This window comes from Dermacentor albipictus, chromosome 5, assembly GCF_038994185.2.
Source record: "Dermacentor albipictus isolate Rhodes 1998 colony chromosome 5, USDA_Dalb.pri_finalv2, whole genome shotgun sequence".
Taxonomy (NCBI): Eukaryota; Metazoa; Arthropoda; class Arachnida; order Ixodida; family Ixodidae; genus Dermacentor; species Dermacentor albipictus.
In genome coordinates, this window is record NC_091825.1 from 145,245,578 (window position 1) to 145,263,478 (window position 17,901).

The following is a 17,901-nucleotide window of genomic DNA, read 5'->3' on the forward strand; positions in this document are numbered from 1 at the left end:
AATCGCAGTATGGCTGTGCTGTCGAGTGTTTAACAAGCACTGCCCGATTTCAGGTTCCTACGGTCTGCTTCAGAAGTGCGCCAACTGTAGCGGCCCTTACGCAGCCTCGTCGAAAGACTGTCCCCGCATCAAGAGGGAGCGCGCGGTTCTGAAGCAAATGGCCAGAGACAATACGGCTCACAGGGAGGCAGCCGAAGTAGTCCGACGTCGACGTCGACACCATCGTACGTCTTCAAACAAGGCGCATGCGCGAAGCGATATTACCCGCTCCACTACGGTACCACTTAGTCGCGCCGCGAAAGGGCCCAACACTTCCACGAGGGAATCAGATAAGACTCTTCAATTCTTTAGATGAATGGCCTACGCTACCGAGCCGCTCCCCTGCTAAGGAACCTCAGAAGGCCGCGGCCCCACCGGAGCGTTCTCTGGCCATTGATGAGTCACCTAAGACAGATCGTCAAGTCATCTCGGTGCTACGTTCCCTCATGGAGGCCATCCGAATGATTTTAGTGGACATGGGGACACCGTCTGCTCGAAGCGCAATTAAAGTGCTGGACGCCTTAAGCCCAGTGCTTGATCCCTCAACTAGAAAGATGGCTACCCATACCCCATCCTTCCGAAAAGAAACCAAGGCAGCGTCCATCATCTAGTGGAACGCCAGAGGGCTGAAATCACGAATTTCAGATTTCCTTCAGTATGTGTACACCAATGTTTCTACTCATCGTCATTTGTGAGCCCAACTTGTAGAAACCAATCAGACTGTCAGGATACGAATGTATCATGTCATCAACAAATTGTGCATGCAGCAAAATTATCGTTTTTTTCGTCGTGAACTCGCTTGTTTTGCAACCAATTGCGCCCCACGACGACGATCTATATATGCATCACATTTAAAAAAAACTCTTGTTTACTCTCATAGGCGTGTATATATCGCCTTCCAGCAATTTCGATACTAAGATTAGCGGATATCTCGAGTGTTTGTCCCGCCCCATGGATCATCATAGGAGATTTCAATGCACACCATCCAGCATGGGGAAGTAGAAAGACAAATGCAAGAGGACTAAGATTAGCAAGCATCGCCTACAACTATGGCCTTACTCTCTTGAACGATGGTAACCCCATCTTTCTTCGAGGCGTGACATACGGCAGCTGCCTCGACCTTGCTTTCATCTCTCTCTAGCCAGATGTATGAAGTGGTTTCCAGATATTGAGACACATGGGAGTGACCACATTCCCACCTATCTGAACATCAAAGGCTTGTCGTCTAGATCTGGCCCACGGAATACCATTCGGACAATTCAATGGGCCAGCTTCAAATCTGATATGGAAGATGCCTGCCGCGAGGGCCTACCCTCTGGGTTAGAGCAAACAATTAAAAATACGATGCAAAGCGCCACTCGCATGCTGACGATCTGTTACATGCGAAACGACTTAGACATAGAATTAGAGCGACTTCGAGCACTTCGTCGCCGCGTGGAACGTCGATATCGGCGTACAAAATCAATCCATAACCTTAGGGCAGCCAGGAGGATTCAAAAGAAGATTCAGCGTCGAATGGATAGATTAGCGTCGGAATGTTGGGCAACGTTTTGCCAGACACTCGACCCCCGCAAGCCACTGTCTCACATTTGGAAAACGGTGCAAGGTCTGCGTTGCCTTCCGTAACAGCGTTTTCCATTCAAGGCGCTCGCACTTTACCAAGGGCGGCAAGACATCGATGTCGCAGAAGACTTTTGTGCGCAGATGGCAGACCAAGCGGCACGTCCAGATCCTGCAGCCCGAGATGACGTCCCCCATTCCCGTGATTGCCGCATGGACCTTCCTTTTACAATGGAGGAGCCCGAGGCGGCACTAGCTCACTGCAGGCGCTCATCATCTCCGGGTCCAGATGGTATATCCTACCGAGCCTTGTGCTATCTCGGAGAATCCGCACGCATAGCATTGAGTCTTTACATCTCATGGCAAGAGGGAAATGTTCCTGACGAATGGAAAGTCAGCCGCCTGGTGCCAATCTTGAAGCAGGGCAAATCCCCGCTAGAGCTCACCTCTTACCGCCCAATAGCGTTGGCCAGCTGTGTAGGAAAGATAATGGAACGGATGATCCTTGACCGCCTGGAATGGTACCTTGAATACAAGATTTATCCGAATTCTATAGCTGGTTTGCGACGTGACCGCTCTTCCATCGGCAATGTAGTTGATCTCGTTTCATATGTCCAGCACGAAAGGTCCCGAAAACGTTTATCTGCAACTTTATTTTTAGATGTGCAAGGGGCATACGATAACGTATTACATCAGGCCATGCTCGACGCTCTTGTGACGGTTGGCCTAGTTGGTCGAGTATTTTTGTGGATTGCAAGTTACTTATCTGCAAGATCATGTGTTAACTGACGATGGCCCAACGTCTCGACGCTATACCAGCAGGGGCGTTCCTCAAGGCGGTGCTCTCAGCCCAACGCTATTCAACCTCGCTCTTATTGGGCTTGCTTAATACTTGCCAACTACCACCAACATTTCAATACACGCAGATATCTGTGTCTGGACTTTGGCAGTCACACGTCCTCAGATACGTACACGGCTTCAAAGAGCGGCTACTTTGACAGCGAGCTACTTGTGTGAACAAGGTCTCAGCATATCACCAGAAAAATGCGCCGTAGTGGCATTTACTCCCAAACCAATGACGCCTTATGTCATCTCAATCAATGGGCGGACCATTTCCTATGTCGGAGCCCAGATGTCATGGCATAATTATCGACCGCGACCTCTGTTGGAGCCCGCACGTGGCTTACATTGAAACGGCGCCTGACAGCAACTTCCCAGTTTAACTACTTGACGGAAAGACGTGGGGAATGTCAGTTGACGCAATGATGAAACTCTACAGAGCTCTTTCTCGGTTTTTAAGATATTGTCTATACCTGTAGTGAATAACACCTGCAAGACTTATTCGTGTTCTGCAGGCAGCACAAGATCAAGCACTCAGTTTGCCTTGGTTTGCCCAGATGCACGTCAACAGAGGCTATTGCGATTGCTCGGGACCATCCAATGGTAACTCGCATCACGGTGGAAGCCCTGAGAACGTACATCAGACATTTTGCACGTGCCCCCTATCACCACCTTGCAAAACTAGCTTCAGACAGGCACCAATCATCCTTCTCTAAAACTATCGTCAAGTACAAAGACAAACTTCCCTCGGGCTTCACCGCTGCATCTAAACCATCGATACACCCTTGGTGTCTTGTCAGCCCCACAGTCCATCTCACCGTACCAGGAATCGGGAAAAAGTCTGAGCTGTCGTTGCCTGTGCTGAAACAACTGTCTCTGCTTCTTCTGCACGAGGTACGCGGACAGTACACATTTATGCTGATGGTTCCACACACATCCAATGTTCTTCTGGTGCTGTGGTCGTCCCAGCAAGAGGTATTACCATCAGCTTTAGGACTGACAACCCAACATCATCTGCGGAACTAACTGCTTTTCGCGCTGCATTTTGTTTCGTCAATAGGGAACCATCTCCACAATGGTCAATTTTCAGCGACTCAAAGGCAGCCATACAATCTGTGCTATCAGCCCTGCGTCGCGGGTCATTCGAACAGCTCATGCTCGATATTAGATGTCTACTCCATACATCACATGAGAAAGGACAACACGTGACGTTTCAGTGGCTGCCAAGTCACTGCGGCGTCATAGGAAATGAAGACGCCGATAAAGCCGCTCGGACAGCTCTTGAAGACACACAGGAATAGGCCACACCACTTTCACGGTCCGACGCAGCCAGCAGACTTCGAGTGCTTGCACCGAGATCACGCTCTCTATGGTGCACACCAAGCAGCCAAACCAACCGGCGCAATGGTCAACACGACCTGCCCTCTTTGATGCATCTCTGTATGTCAACTGGGCTCCGCCGAAGTGAGGCCACCCTGCTTTATCGCTTATGGCTGGGGGTGGCCTTCACGAAATCTTATTCGTTTCGGATTAGAATGGCCGACAACGCTCTCTGCTATGCCTCTGTCTTTGCGAGGGGACGCTGGAACACATTCTGTGCGACCGTCCTGAATATATTATTCAGAGACAGTCCCTGGCGTCCGTTCTAGCGCACCTTGAGAATAGACTATTGTCATTGCAACTATTTTCACATATTGCCGACAGAAGACATCGCAGCTGAAGGTGACAAAGGGATTACTTCGGTTTATGAAGGAGACCGGCTTGGACAAGCGGCTGTGACAATGATGTCCCGTACCGCGCAAGAGTGACAGACTAAGTATGTGTGTGCCGTGTTATGTGCTGTCTATCTCTTCTCCCCATCTTTCATCCCCTCCATCCCGCTCCCATGTGTAGGGAAGCAAACCGGTTAAGCTAAACCGGTTAACCTCCCTGCCTTCCTTCTCCACTTTTCCTTCTTTCGTTCTTACCGTCTTTCCATTGCGGCTATTCACAAGCATATCCAGCGGGCGGTTCTACACATCTATTTTCCGGCCGTGTTACGCCTGCATTTTTCTCGCTGGTAGCTTTCAGCTGGGAGACGCAGATTCGTTCAGCTCCCTGCACTACTTCTGACAGGTACCATGTTTACACTCCAATGGTACTACGGTTGTTTTCTCGTGTGGCGGATAAGCCCTGTGGCATTTAAGGTTCCGAACGTCTGCTTTTGAATTAAGCAGTGTTTTCCTCTGACGGCTATGGTTACTGTTCTCTGTGCTCCTTGTCTTAATCCTGTTGCTACACCTTGCCGGCTCCGCAAGTACACACTTTGTGGGCTTTCGATGAAATTTGCTGTCGAATGTATTTATTATGCAGACCTTCGAGGTTAGGTTTATGTTTCGGAAAACTTCGCCACACAGTTTCCAAAACGCTTTTGTATGTCGCTCTCCCAGTAAGACGACGTTGAATTTCTTCCGTTCCTGGTTATATTTCTTAGCTGATTTCATTTCCTCACCCGTAATTTATTTCGTCTACTCGAAGTGCCACATTTTTCACAATGCTTTGGTAACTCTACGTAGTCTTCACTTTTGTCGAAGGTTGCCCTCCTATTCTTCAATGTTTCCTCCAAGTTTTCTGGTTCCGCCCATCGGCCCCGCAGAAGTTAGAGGAATAGGTTCTCCAATTCCATCGTGAATTTGTGTGAACGATTGTTTTTTAATGATACCACCTACTTCCTATATTCGGGTATATAGTTCCCCATTATGCAGTACCCATCCACCGATCGCTTTCCGCAGTAGACTTGAAAACTACTGATGAGCCTCTCACAGAAACCGCCCCCACAAGGTGTTTTGTGGAAGAAATTTCTACTTTGTGATAGGTCATAAATTGTTCAGTTGTTATCGACGTGATGTTGCTGTGACCGCATTGAATACCTTATTCGTTCTCCTGAAAGTCTTGCATTGTTGCTGAGCACATTCATGTTAGAGCTGAGAAACACCGAAAATGCAGAAAACCGATGTGAAGCGCCTCGAACGGTTTCGCAATGTACCTCTTGTCACGGCAAATGTGAAAGCTGGTACACAGTTTGGCTGTCTCCTTACTTTTTTTGTAGTTGCTCCCAGCGCACCGTTGAAACATAGACCAGCTATTTCAGACTGTGGTCTTAGTTACTCACCCTCAAGAGGAAGTTCTTGCTCTTACGACGATCTGGAATTGCATTTTCGCCACACAACGCACTGTCGTATTTCTTTCACGTATACGCGACAGTGTACCGCGTACTCCACCGTGAAGATTGTTCATATATGCGTCGCACTAATAGTCAACGACCTATTCCATTTACACGTGATCGGATGCTGCTCGTCTTGTGATACAGGCCCTACCGAAAGCGCCCTTGAAGTATCATTGGGTCTTTATCTTAATATTCCTGGTATTCGCCTACTGTCTGCACATTCGCTTGCTTGCTGAATTTCTGCAATTTTTCAATATACACACTTTGTTCTAGCCAAATCAGACAGGTTTCGTCGGTATTTATTTTTTCTGCTTTTAGTGGACCGTAGAACTTGTCATGTATTATTCACGGAACGAAAGATTCACGTTGTTCCTCTCCAAATATTCAAGTAACTGCCGAACTTGTCAACTTCAGTGCCTGGTCTTGAGATCCTTTTCGACGTATATCTGACACGAGAATCATCTCCTTTCTTTTCATTATCCGGCGTTTTGTAACGGCTATTTTGCCTGCAGCAACTGGGATCTCTTCTACAAAATTGTTCACTACGACATCTTTTCTGCGTTCACTCCTGGTTATACCTGCTCGAATCTTCACTTCTATTGACTTATCCCTATTGTTCTACTGAGTAAGTCTTTTTTTTCTTCTGTGTTCAACGGGTGCTTTATGCATTTTCTTTCTCCAATGCAGCGCAATTGTACAAGTGGTCTAATACTTTACTGTTGCTCGCAAGTTCTAATTTGCGAGACTGACGACGGTGTTCATTAGAGCTACTTTTCTTTGCCAGGACCAGCAGTGTCTCCACTCTGATATAACAGTACCATGAATGCTGCACTTGAATACACCACCGCGCTTGCATCCGATAAGTGTCGATGCTTACGTTCCATTTTCTTGTTGTCGATGCGCTCTTGAGGCATTCAGTCCTTTATCTTCCTCGGTATATTTCTCCATAGATCAATTACGTTCGTCTGGGAGAAGGTTGTCCCAAGATTCCCGTTTTTCCCGTCATTGAATACCGATATTAGCTGTTACAGTGCAGGACGTTAGAAATTCCAACCAACCGAATATTTTTGCCCTGGCTTCGTTGCCCTTCGTTGGCATTTCACTCGAGTCTTCGTATCGATATGATAGCAGCATACCGTCGGCCATGTGCCAGTTCATTCCTAGAATACTGGTCTGGCTTGATCACGTAAGAACGGCACCTTGATGCGCATTTGCATTCTCATTTCTTCACCGTTTGATGTCCCTTTGCAAATCATTGCAGCACGGCGAATTTTTTCTTGCTTCTGCCTTCACGGCTTCCGCCTGGTTTCTTATGATCCAAGCATAACTTGATCATCGCAAACTTATTTACGTTTGCTGTCATTGCAAGAATTTCTTCCAAAACTCCTTAACAATGTTGCTACATCTGCATTCAAATTTCCTCCTGGCTGAAGATAATAATTCAGAACATTCCTGATCTTAATCACGAGGCGTCAAATACTACGCCTAATTTTCTTGCTAGTAGGTCTTTTCGAATTGCTTCATAGCGCGATATGGTAGTTATTGTTCAGATTCTTCCGAGCACGCTCGCTTTTCCATTCCAAGCGTGAAACATCTCGCATTGAACAGCCGTATTTTTATCTCGGTACTGAATTCGTCTGTCTTCGAGATCGTCTTCCGATTGCCACTTCGTCGATTTCCACGTTAACTTGCTCTATCCTTCTGAACAGTCCTTGTGACTACATAGTCCACTTCATGCATCGTTTCTTTCTGAGGAGCTAAGCCAGTATATTCCACCATCAAAAAGGTGAAAATGGAAGTCACCAATTTCTGTGGCGTCAAGAACCATGGCGAGTTTAGCGTTTCGCAGCTCTACACCACATGGGTCAGGCACGATCCAGTCGGGCATTTTCGATTTTCCATTGTATCTTCGTTTCGTCTTTCTACTGGGCTTCCCTCCTGATCTCCACTACTGGTAAGTGTCGTTTACACGGGACTCGTATCAATACTCTGTACTCCAAGGTTTAACAAGTAAGCATTGTGCCGCTACAGGTTCTACAATCCTGTTTTCAACTGCGGTCCTCAAGCGCACCCAGCGTGACCCTGCACTACACTACGGTCTGCGCTCCAAAATATTACTTTGGCTACGAGCATCACCTGTTCCAGCAGCGACCACTACTGCTTCTACATTCCCTTGCCAGTGGCGTCCTGCTGGTAGACTGGACGTGTCTCCTCGCCCTGCACTACTAATGGTAAGTGTCGTTTAGATTCGAGATTTATTGGTTCCCCCCCAAAAAAGGTAATTATATGACAAATATACAGACGAGGGTCCCAAAGTGAGAGAACTGTTGTAGGACCCTCGGTTAATAGCATATATCGCGATATCAATAGTCAGTAAATTAGCGTTATTATAAACATCTACAGATAACATCATTAGACATGTCATTTACAATCAAACACGAAAACGCACGTTATAAACGAAATTCGGAAAGAAAGTATGGATGTAATACAAGAAATGACGTGAGATAAAAGTCAAAGGTACACCGCCAGATCGTAGTCAAGTTATCGCAGGTAATGATGCTTAAGGTGGTTTTTAAACATTGCAAGAGTAACCCGCCTTGGTTGCTCAGTGGCTATGGTGTTCGGCTGCTGAGCACGAGGTCGCGGGATCGAATCCCGGCCACGGCGGCCGCATTTGGAAGGAGGCGAAATGCGAAAATACCCGTGTACTTAGATTTAGGTGCACGTTAAAGAACTCCAGGTGGTCGAAATTTCCGGAGTCTTCCACTACGGCGTGCCTCATAATCAGAAAGTGGTTTTGGCGCGTAAAACCCCACAATTTAATTTTTTAATTTAAACATTGCCAGAGAAGTACATGATTTTATGGTTGATGGTAATTCATTCCAAAGAGAGAATGCAGCGAAGGAAGATGTTTTTTGCCGTGATTGGTATGAACCATGGGTAATAAGAAATTGTTGTTAGTCGCAAATCTGGTCATATTTTTAATCTGCGAAAGGTCAACTGCAAAGAACGGAAACGTAAGTTTATTATAAAGCAACTTGTGGAGTAAGACAGTATGTTAAACGGGAACAAATTATTAATAGGCAGGATATTATACGCGCGAAGTAAGAGGCATTGGATTGCTTGGAGCTAGAAGTGATAATGCGTGCTGACTGATTTTGGATATGTTGAATTCATAAGTGACAAGCGTACGTGGTGCCCCATGAAACAATGCCGTAATGCAATGAACCTAGTTGGTTGAGTTGAGAGAATCCGGAAGATCATTAATATATAAAAGGAAAAGCAAAGGCCCCGAACTGATCCCTGTGGTACAGCTTGGTTAATACATTTTGTTGCTGAGAAAGTATTCGCTGCATGCACTGTGTATGATCGGTGAAGTAAATATTTTAGGTATGTTAGCGCATAAGATAAGTCAAGTTTATTAAACAGGACTTGATGTTTAACCGTGTCATAAGCTTTACTGAAGTCTAAAAATACAGAGCTGACTAAGTTCCAATACATTTTTTTATGTAGTCGGAGATAGAACAGCTAGATTCGTGGAACTTCCAGGGCGGAAGCCAAATTTATTGTTCTTTGGCCAGTTAAACTTTGCTAAGTAGTTATCAAGACGTTTAACAAATAATTTCTCAATGAGTTTACTAAGGCAGGAAAGAATTGCAATTGATCGGTAATTAACTGCGTGTTTGTCGCCTTTTTTAAAAACAGGAATAATCTTGGCATTCTTTAAAAATGAAGCGAATGCACCTTCTTTAAACATAAGGTTGATAATATTAGAGCGTGTCGCAAACTAAATGCGCAACCAGTTTTAAATGCCTGACACAAATATTGTCTAAGCCAGGCCCTGTATATTTAAAGTTGGCAATCGTGGAGCACACTTCATTTGGTGTAGCTGGTAACAAAATTGATTGTGTCGTACGGCTCAAAGTATTGTGCAACTGCGCATGTATGTTATTGGTGTAAACAGAAGAATAGTAGTCCGAAGAAGCATTAGCAATTTCGTTGGGCTCAGAAAGAGCGAGACTATTGTAATTTATTTTGGTTATAGCGGTATTAACAGATGATTTGTTAAGAAAAGAGTTCAATAACTGCCATTGGTTTTTGGGGTTATCCTTATTCTGATCAAATTTATTTTCGTAGTACCTTTTTTTTTCGCCTGTTTAAGTAACATTCAGTAGTTTACAGTACCTACTATAGCGTCTAGCTAGTCCAGTATTAAAGGGCTGACGTTTAGTTTTCTTGTACATGTTTTCCTTAAACTTTGTAGAAGACCGTCCGTCATCCACGGGTTGCGCGGATATTTATACTTTTTCCCACATTTTACAGTGCGTGTATTAGTCGAAACGGTAAATAAAAATAAAGTACAGAATTTTTTTAGTGCTTCTTCGGGATCGGACATAGATGGCTTCAATAAAGGTATCTGCACTAAATACGGAAGTGAGGTAGCTATTATCGCTCTCATGTATTTCATTGTTAAATGCAAGAAAAACAGGAAACTGAATCGGTTATGTTAGTATTAGCCCCGGAGCAAGGCGATGGTGATATGTTAGATAACACGTGATCAATTAGCGTACTGCTCCCACGAGAGGCTACTCTAGTTGGGCAGTCAATGAGTGATTCAAAACCGAATCCAGCAAAACAATCTAAGTTGTGTACGAGGTAGCCTCAGTGCCAAGTAAGTTAATATTAACATCACCTACCATCACATCTTTATTTTCAAAAGCTAGCTTCGACAATACTGCATCAAGAGAAAGCAAGAAATCGTTAAGGGAAGATGACGGTGAGCGATAAATGCAACCAAGGATCAAGTGCTTATTGTTAAGGAATGACCGGTCGACTTCTATCCACACTGACTCGCAATGATTCACGTTAAGTGCCAGATCAAATCTACGAGCGTAGGTGACCTCTTGTGAAACAAGAATGGCGGCGCCATCATAACTTAGTTGGACAATGACAATACTCGGGTTGATAAGATGGAAAGCCGCTCATGTTCTCGAAATCAGAAAGCAAGGTCTCCGATACACAGATGAAAGTGAAGACATGGTGAAGTGAGACAATGAAGTTGTGACATGTATGTTCTTACGCAGGCTACGAGCATTGAAGTGAATGAGTGATCGTTTATTTGCGGTAAGACGAGATTTTACGTCAACGGGGTATAGCAAGGCTATGAAAAAAAGAGAAACAAATATTTACAGTGAATCACGTGAAAACTCACGGGAATCGTATCACGGCTGTGTCCTCCACTGTTTAATACGCACTGTGTCGTTACAGGTTATGCAATCCTGTTTCCAACCGCGGCCCCAAAGCGTATCCAGCGTGCCCCTGCACTACTCTATGGTCTGCGCTCCAAAAGATTACTTCGGCCACGAGCATCACCTGTTACAGGAGCGGCTCATACTGCTTCTACATTCTCTCGCCGGTGGCGTCCCTCGGGCAGACTGGACTTGTTTCCTCGCCCTGCACTATACTGGTAAGTGTCGCTTACACGGGACTCCAATTACGGCTGTGTCCTCCACTGTTTAACAAATACGCACTGTGTCGTTACAGGTTCTGCAATCCTGTTTTAAACTTCAGTCCTCAAGCGTACCCAGCGTGCCCCTGCACTACTCTACGGTGTGCGCTCCAAAAGATTACTTCGGCCACGAGCATCACCTGTTACAGGAGCGGCTCATACTGCTTCTACATTCTCTCGCCGGTGGCGTCCCTCGGGCAGACTGGACTTGTCTCCTCGCCCTGCACTATACTGGTAAGTGTCGCTTACACGGGACTCCAATTACGGCTGTGTCCTCCACTGTTTAACGAATACGCACTGTGTCGTTACAGGTTCTGCAATGCTGTTTTAAACTTCAGTCCTCAAGCGTACCCAGCGTGCCCCTGCACTACTCTACGGTGTGCGCTCCAAAAGATTACTTCGGCCACGAGCATCACCTGTTCCAGGAGCGACTACTACTGCTTCTACATTCCCTCGTTAGTGGCGGCCGTGTTGGAAGACTGGCTGTCTCATCGCCCTGCACTACTACTGGTAAATGTCGTACTGCGGCTGTCTCAATCAGAATTGTTACAAGTTGGGATACATTACAAGTATTTAGTATGCACGAGGAGGTCCCATAGTCAGACTGTATCGGGACCTTCTGTACAATAAAAGTTACGGTAGTTGAGATCTCAAACAACAGTAGCATATAATGTAGTATACAAGCAACACGAAATGAACATGAACAAAGCAAAAATACAGAATTAATTACAAATAACAAGGTTTAGTTTATCTCATGGTAGCAAGAATGGTATGGGAATAAATTACCGGTAGCTTATCTACAAAAACGAAAGAAAAAAGAACGGACAGAAAACGGCTACAACAAATTTTCTCATTAGTCTGTCAATAATAAATGCATGTTCCTTTTTGAATTAGTGTAAAGATCTTTTGCTTTTCATAATGGGAGGAAGTGTTCCATACTAATATGGAAGAATTCCACCATTTGTTTACCCTAGTTAGTGCGGATTGTTGGTGAAACTCGTCATTCAACGTGAATCTAGTGGTACTATGAATTGTCAGTTTAGATGGTGAAAATGTGATCGATGGTAGCTCATGACCTAGAAATCTTTAGGAAGAAATACCTAGGTTGTATTTAGTGAGCCAAGAAATAGTAAAGATGTTATTCTCGTGTAGTAAGGAAGAGGCATTAGAAAAGCGTGATGGCGCGGTTCTGAACTGTCTGTAGAGATGCGATACGAGTATTATAGGTGATACCCCGACATATTATACCATAATTAATGAGTGGACGAAAGCATGGTACAGTGAGAGCAACATGGTACGTGTGAAGTAAACGCGTGCTTTAAGATGCGTCTACCGTAAGCTATTTAATTTTTTTTATGTGAGCAATATGGTTGTCATATTTCAGATTACAATCAAGTAGAATGCTAAGGAAAGATGAACGTGAACTTCAGTGAAGACAGTGGGGACCAAAACTGATAGGTGGAATGGAAGCTGTTTCGCTGACGTCAAGAGAATGCAACAAATTTAGTCTTAGTTGCATTAATAGATAACATGTTAACATTACACCGCCTTAGAATGGTTTCTAAGTCAGCATTTATCTTATAAACGAGAGATGACATCGTTATGAAAAGTGAATATTGTGGTATCATCAGCGTGCAGAATGCATTTTGTCGAAGAAAGACACTTGGGTAAATCATCAATATAAACTATAAGCAGAAGCGGCCCCAGGATGTAGCCCTGGGGCACACCAATGTAGTAGTTCCCTGTCGAGAATAAGCACTGGAAACAAACACGGTTATATAAGTAGCTTTTTAGTAGCGAAAAGGCAGGACCGCAAATGCCAATAGTTTCGAGCTTAGAAAATAGGATATTATCATTTATGCAATCAAATGCTTGCGTTAATCGATGGAAACTGAGGCGGCGAGAAATCCCTCGTCGATAAATTTTAGTTAATCCGTAAGATGGATAAGTGCCAGCTCTGTGGAATACTCATGGCGAAAACTGAACTGGCATGCAGATACGATATTAAACTTAGATATTTCGTTAGCGGCGTTTCAATTAGTTTCTCAATAACTATCCCGAAGAACGGCAGAATGCAGATAGGTGTGTAGTTGTGCAATAATGAGCTGTCGCCTTTTTTGCAAACTGGGATAGCTGCCACGCTTCAGTTGAGAAGGAAATAATCCAGTTTTGAATAATAAATTACCAAGAAATCAGTGTCTGAACATACGTGCGCAGTTAATGTTAGCAGGGTGGACCTCATCAATTCCACGGCTTGTCACTTTCAGGTGATTTATAACAGCAGCTAATTCTTCTGGCGTTGTAGGAAATAAAAAGAATGAATAAGGTAGACCGTTCATCTTGATCTGTGCAGGAGTAGGTGGTTTGTTAGGAAAGAAACAAACTACTAAAAGCCTCGCCAGGGGAATCGAGCTCTACTCCATCCTTTAAAATTCTTGATACCCGGTTTAGTCGTGTGTCTATTTAAAAAGGATTTGACAAGCTCGAATTTCTATTTAGTGTTATTAGCCGCCTGTAAATTCATTGCTCGAAATACAAACGTTTAGCTGATTCTATTGTACAGTTAGGAGTGTTACAGAAGCTTTTAAATCGGGCACGTAGGTTCATGTTAATTGGTTTCCTTTTAGTTTAACTATATAAGCTATCCCGTTTGCGCATATCTGCTAACTGCAGTGAGAGCAATGGATTGTGGAAAAATGACACATTATTCTTTCATTTCTTTTTCGAGGCAAACTTTCAGAAGTATGTCATTAGTGAAATAAAATTTGGAAAAGGCTTTCTGTGGGTCGTTTAGTCATTTTAGACCTATTTGAATTGGCAACAGTAGTTATGAAGCCATCTTTGTCAAGAACATCTTTAGTGTGAGAAAGCGGGCGAAGTCGCACATTAGCATTCAAACGTAAAAGCAGGGGGTAATGATCACTGACGTCGATGTGCAAAACTTTTGCCTCTGGTGAATGAATCAGGTTAGAAAATGCATGGTCAATAAGTGTGCCTGTACCACAAGAGACTTCGCGTGTGGGAACGTTAAGCCACCATATTCGTAGCTATGGAATTAATTAGTGTAGTTAATGCAAATAGGTGATGTTTCGAGTAAACTAATGTTTATCAGCCTATTATAAGTTTTGATTTCTAGTGATACAGTATTTAAAATATGATCGAGATTTATACAGAATTCATTTGCTGACGATGAGGGAGAACGGTCGGTGCAGCCAAATTTGAAGTTCTTGCTATCTTGAGCAAAAAAGCAGTTACTGAATTCAATCCAGATTCGCACTTAGTAACCGTTAAGGATAGATCATGTCTTCTTCGATAAGCAATATTAAAGAAGCATATATGGCAGCACCACCATGATTACTCACCGATCTGTTGCAGTATTCCACTTTTTAGTTAGGGATGCAATACAAATTTTTGTCATGGTCAGATAACCAGAGTTCAGTACGGGCAATTAGTGAAAACGGACTAGTTAGCGATGGGAGGAAATTATCGATAGCGTCGAAGGGTATACGAAGACTCCTAGCAATAAAATGAATGGTGGAATGAAATCCGTTTCAGAATTTAAGTGATTGGATTTCAATATAGAAGCCATGTTTGTTGTTAATTGGTTAAACAATTATGCCTAGTCTAATTTGGTTAGGTCGAATTCGTCACGAATAGGCAGAACTTTGCTGTTGGTAGTCTTCCTAGCCTTAGTTTCGCAGTTGCCCGTCCAAAGGAACATCCAGTTATTCCTTCAAATTACGAGCCTTGGAAAAGAGCCTCGTTAGATGGGGTCAGATGCTCATTTACAAAAATGGAAGCGTTGGAAGAGCCGGAAAATCTAATGTCGATAAAACGATGTTTGGCTTCACGCGCTTTACTAACAGTCGGATTTCTTAGTTCCTAATGGAAACAAGCGGTGATATTTTTCTTGTCATTAGATGTGGTGGGAACGCGATGAACAATGTGCAAATCGCTAGGCCATACGGGACGGGCACTTCTGTCCCCTACCTCCTCCAGTGTTTCACAAATAAGCACGGTGTCGTTACAGGTTCTGCACTCCAGTTTTCGATTGCGGTGGGTATCTAGCACGCTTCTGCACATTGACTGTACGGACTGTGCCTGAAAAGACTACTTCGGCCACGAGCATTACCTGTTCCAGGAGCTACCACTACTGCTTCTACATTCCCTCGCCAGTGGCGTCCTGCTGGTAGACTGGACTTGTCTCCTCGCCTTGCACTACTGCTGGTAAGTATCGTTTACGCGGGACTCATATTAGGACTCTGTCCTCCAGTGTTTAACAAATAAGCGCTCTGCCGCTACAGGTTCTGCATTCCCGTTTTCAACTGTGGTCCTCAAGCTTACCCAGCGTGCCCCTGCACTACTCTACGGTCAGCGCTACAAAAGATTACTTCGGCCACGAGCGTCACCTGTTACATGAGCGACCACTACTGCTTCTACATTGGCTCGCCAGTGGCGTCCTGCTGGTAGAGTGGACTTGTCTCCTCGCCCTGCACTACTACTGGTAAGTGTCGTTTACACAGGACTCGCATTAGTACTGTCCTCCAGTGTTTAACACATAAGCACTGTGCCACTACAGGTTCTGCGTTCCTGTTTTCAGCTGCGGTCCTCAAGCTTACCCAGCGTGCCCCTGCACTACTCTACGGTCAGCGCTACAAAAGATTACTTCGGCCACGAGCGTCACCTGTTACATGAGCGACCACTACTGCTTCTACATACCCTTGCCAGTGGCGTCCTGCTGGTAGAGTGGACTGGTTTCCTCGCCCTGCACTACTACTGGTAAGTGTCGTTTACACGGGACTCGTATTACGACTGTCCTCCAGAGCTTAACAAATGGGCACTATGTCGTTACAGGTGCTGCACGCCCATTTTCGACTGCGGTGGGTACTTGGCAGACTCTCCGTTCTGCACTCATAAAGAGCACCAGTATCAGCCGTTCCATGAGCGACTGCTATTGCTTCTACGTTTTCTCGCGGACGGCGTCTTGCTGGCAGAATGGACTTAGCCTGGCGCCCTTGCACTTATTTCTGGTAAATATCGCGGACGCACGTCTGTACTGTACCTACGTATTTTCGAATGACCAACAAACAGGTCTTGTGTCGTTTCAGGTTCCCAGTGTTGGCTGTCGCTTGTGGCGCAAGAGAAATGTTCCAGCACGCTCATTTACAAGAACGTCCCTGGCCTTTCCTCACGAGCAACCATCTTCAGCAAGGTCGTCCTGCCGCGTCCTCGATACAACAGGCTTCCTCATTCTCGTGAACGTGTCGCACGTCTGTCATGGTGGTGTCCTGCCCTGTGTGGACGGCGTTTTCAGGCTCTGAAGGACTGCGTTTCGTCACCGTCCCGCGACCGTCCATCAGATGTGCTCCTGCAGTTCTGTTGCCCTTTGCACAGGCGTATTTATGAAGTTGAGCGTAGGAAGCTTTCTGCTTTGGAAGAGGGGTACGTTGCTCTGCGACTGGACGGCGCTTCTAGGAATCGGGTTGATACGAAGCAGAACAATAAGAAAAAGGTCTGGTTAAGTGGACACCACACAGTCCTTAATAAGGGATGTCAATGTTTTCGTGAGCCGATCTGTAAATTTTTGGTGGCGAGAGTAATGGACATTCATTGACATTGTGCACTTTTATAGTAGCGTGTGTGTGTGTGTGTGTGTGTGTGTGTGTGTGTGTGTGTGTGTGTGTGTGTGTGTGTGTGTGTGTGTGTGTGTGTGTGTGTGTGTGTGTGTGTGTGTGTGTGTGTGTGTGTGTGTGTGTGTGTGTGTGTGTGTGTGTGTGTGTGTGTGTGTGTGTGTGTGTGTGTGTGTGTGTGTGTGTGTGTGTGTGTGTGTGTGTGTGTGTGTGTGTGTGTGTGTGTGTGTGTGTGTGTGTGTGTGTGTGTGTGTGTGTGTGTGTGTGTGTGTGTGTGTGTGTGTGTGTGTGTGTGTGTGTGTGTGTGTGTGTGTGTGTGTGTGTGTGTGTGTGTGTGTGTGTGTGTGTGTGTGTGTGTGTGTGTGTGTGTGTGTGTGTGTGTGTGTGTGTGTGTGTGTGTGTGTGTGTGTGTGTGTGTGTGTGTGTGTGTGTGTGTGTGTGTGTGTGTGTGTGTGTGTGTGTGTGTGTGTGTGTGTGTGTGTGTGTGTGTGTGTGTGTGTGTGTGGCCTACTCTGTACTCCTTTTTTCGATCGAGAACGTATGACAGGAGCTCCGCTGCTACCTGGCGCACTTGGAATTTTTTGTTTTGGTAGCATTTCCAACGTCACGGTTGCTTCACTTTTCCCGGTTCATTCCTGCTGAAAGGTTCCTGGTTTGATGGTTTAGTATCGTCTATGCACATGCGCTTTTGGATTGGTAGAACCGCTGGTTTCTTTGGATTTGGTCCATGGATTGATCTGTCTTCATTTCAGCATTCAGCGGATTTGTTCAGGCGCCTTTCTCGTGCCAGAAACGGTCTTCACACATTCTCGGTTCTTCTACATCGCTCATCACTGACTCGAAAAGATTAACATGCCACTACAAAAGGACACAATGTCAATGAATGGGAAAGGGGAGGGTGATTCTCGCCAACAAAGATTTCCTGATTTGCTCATGATAATTGCGTCCATATTTAGGACTCGCTGGTTGTAAAGGTCACCGGGCTCGCTGTTTCTAGTTTTTTTTTGGTGTCCTTGACTCATCAAATGCTTTTATGGATCTACATGGTCGAACTTGTGTATTACCTGTCGTTTGTTTGTCGGACAGTGCTAACCGCTGTCGTCGCTTGTTCCCCGCTT

General features: G+C 45.1%; 1 protein-coding gene across 4 annotated transcripts in view; it reads left to right on the forward strand.

Annotated features, from left to right (window-relative positions):
* LOC135906297 (uncharacterized) overlaps positions 1 to 16,899 on the forward strand; it is a 35,883-nt gene extending 18,984 nt beyond the window's left edge. For 2 of the 4 annotated variants that reach the window (XR_011514652.1, XR_011514651.1), the window contains 10 exons: positions 54 to 7,598; positions 7,676 to 7,875; positions 10,913 to 11,111; positions 11,189 to 11,387; positions 11,465 to 11,663; positions 15,184 to 15,380; positions 15,458 to 15,657; positions 15,754 to 15,932; positions 16,008 to 16,183; positions 16,262 to 16,899. Coding sequence is in view for 1 of the 4 variants with exons in the window: in XM_070539136.1 (XP_070395237.1) it covers positions 7,505 to 7,598; positions 7,676 to 7,875; positions 10,913 to 11,111; positions 11,189 to 11,208 (513 nt within the window). In the remaining 3 variants the exon portion in view is untranslated. Of the gene's footprint in view, positions 1 to 53; positions 7,599 to 7,675; positions 7,876 to 10,912; positions 11,112 to 11,188; positions 11,388 to 11,464; positions 11,664 to 15,183; positions 15,381 to 15,457; positions 15,658 to 15,732; positions 15,933 to 16,007; positions 16,184 to 16,261 lie in introns of all 4 variants that reach the window. The other 2 variants (XR_011514650.1, XM_070539136.1) reach the window with 2 other exon arrangements.
* Positions 16,900 to 17,901: the final 1,002 nt, after the last annotated feature.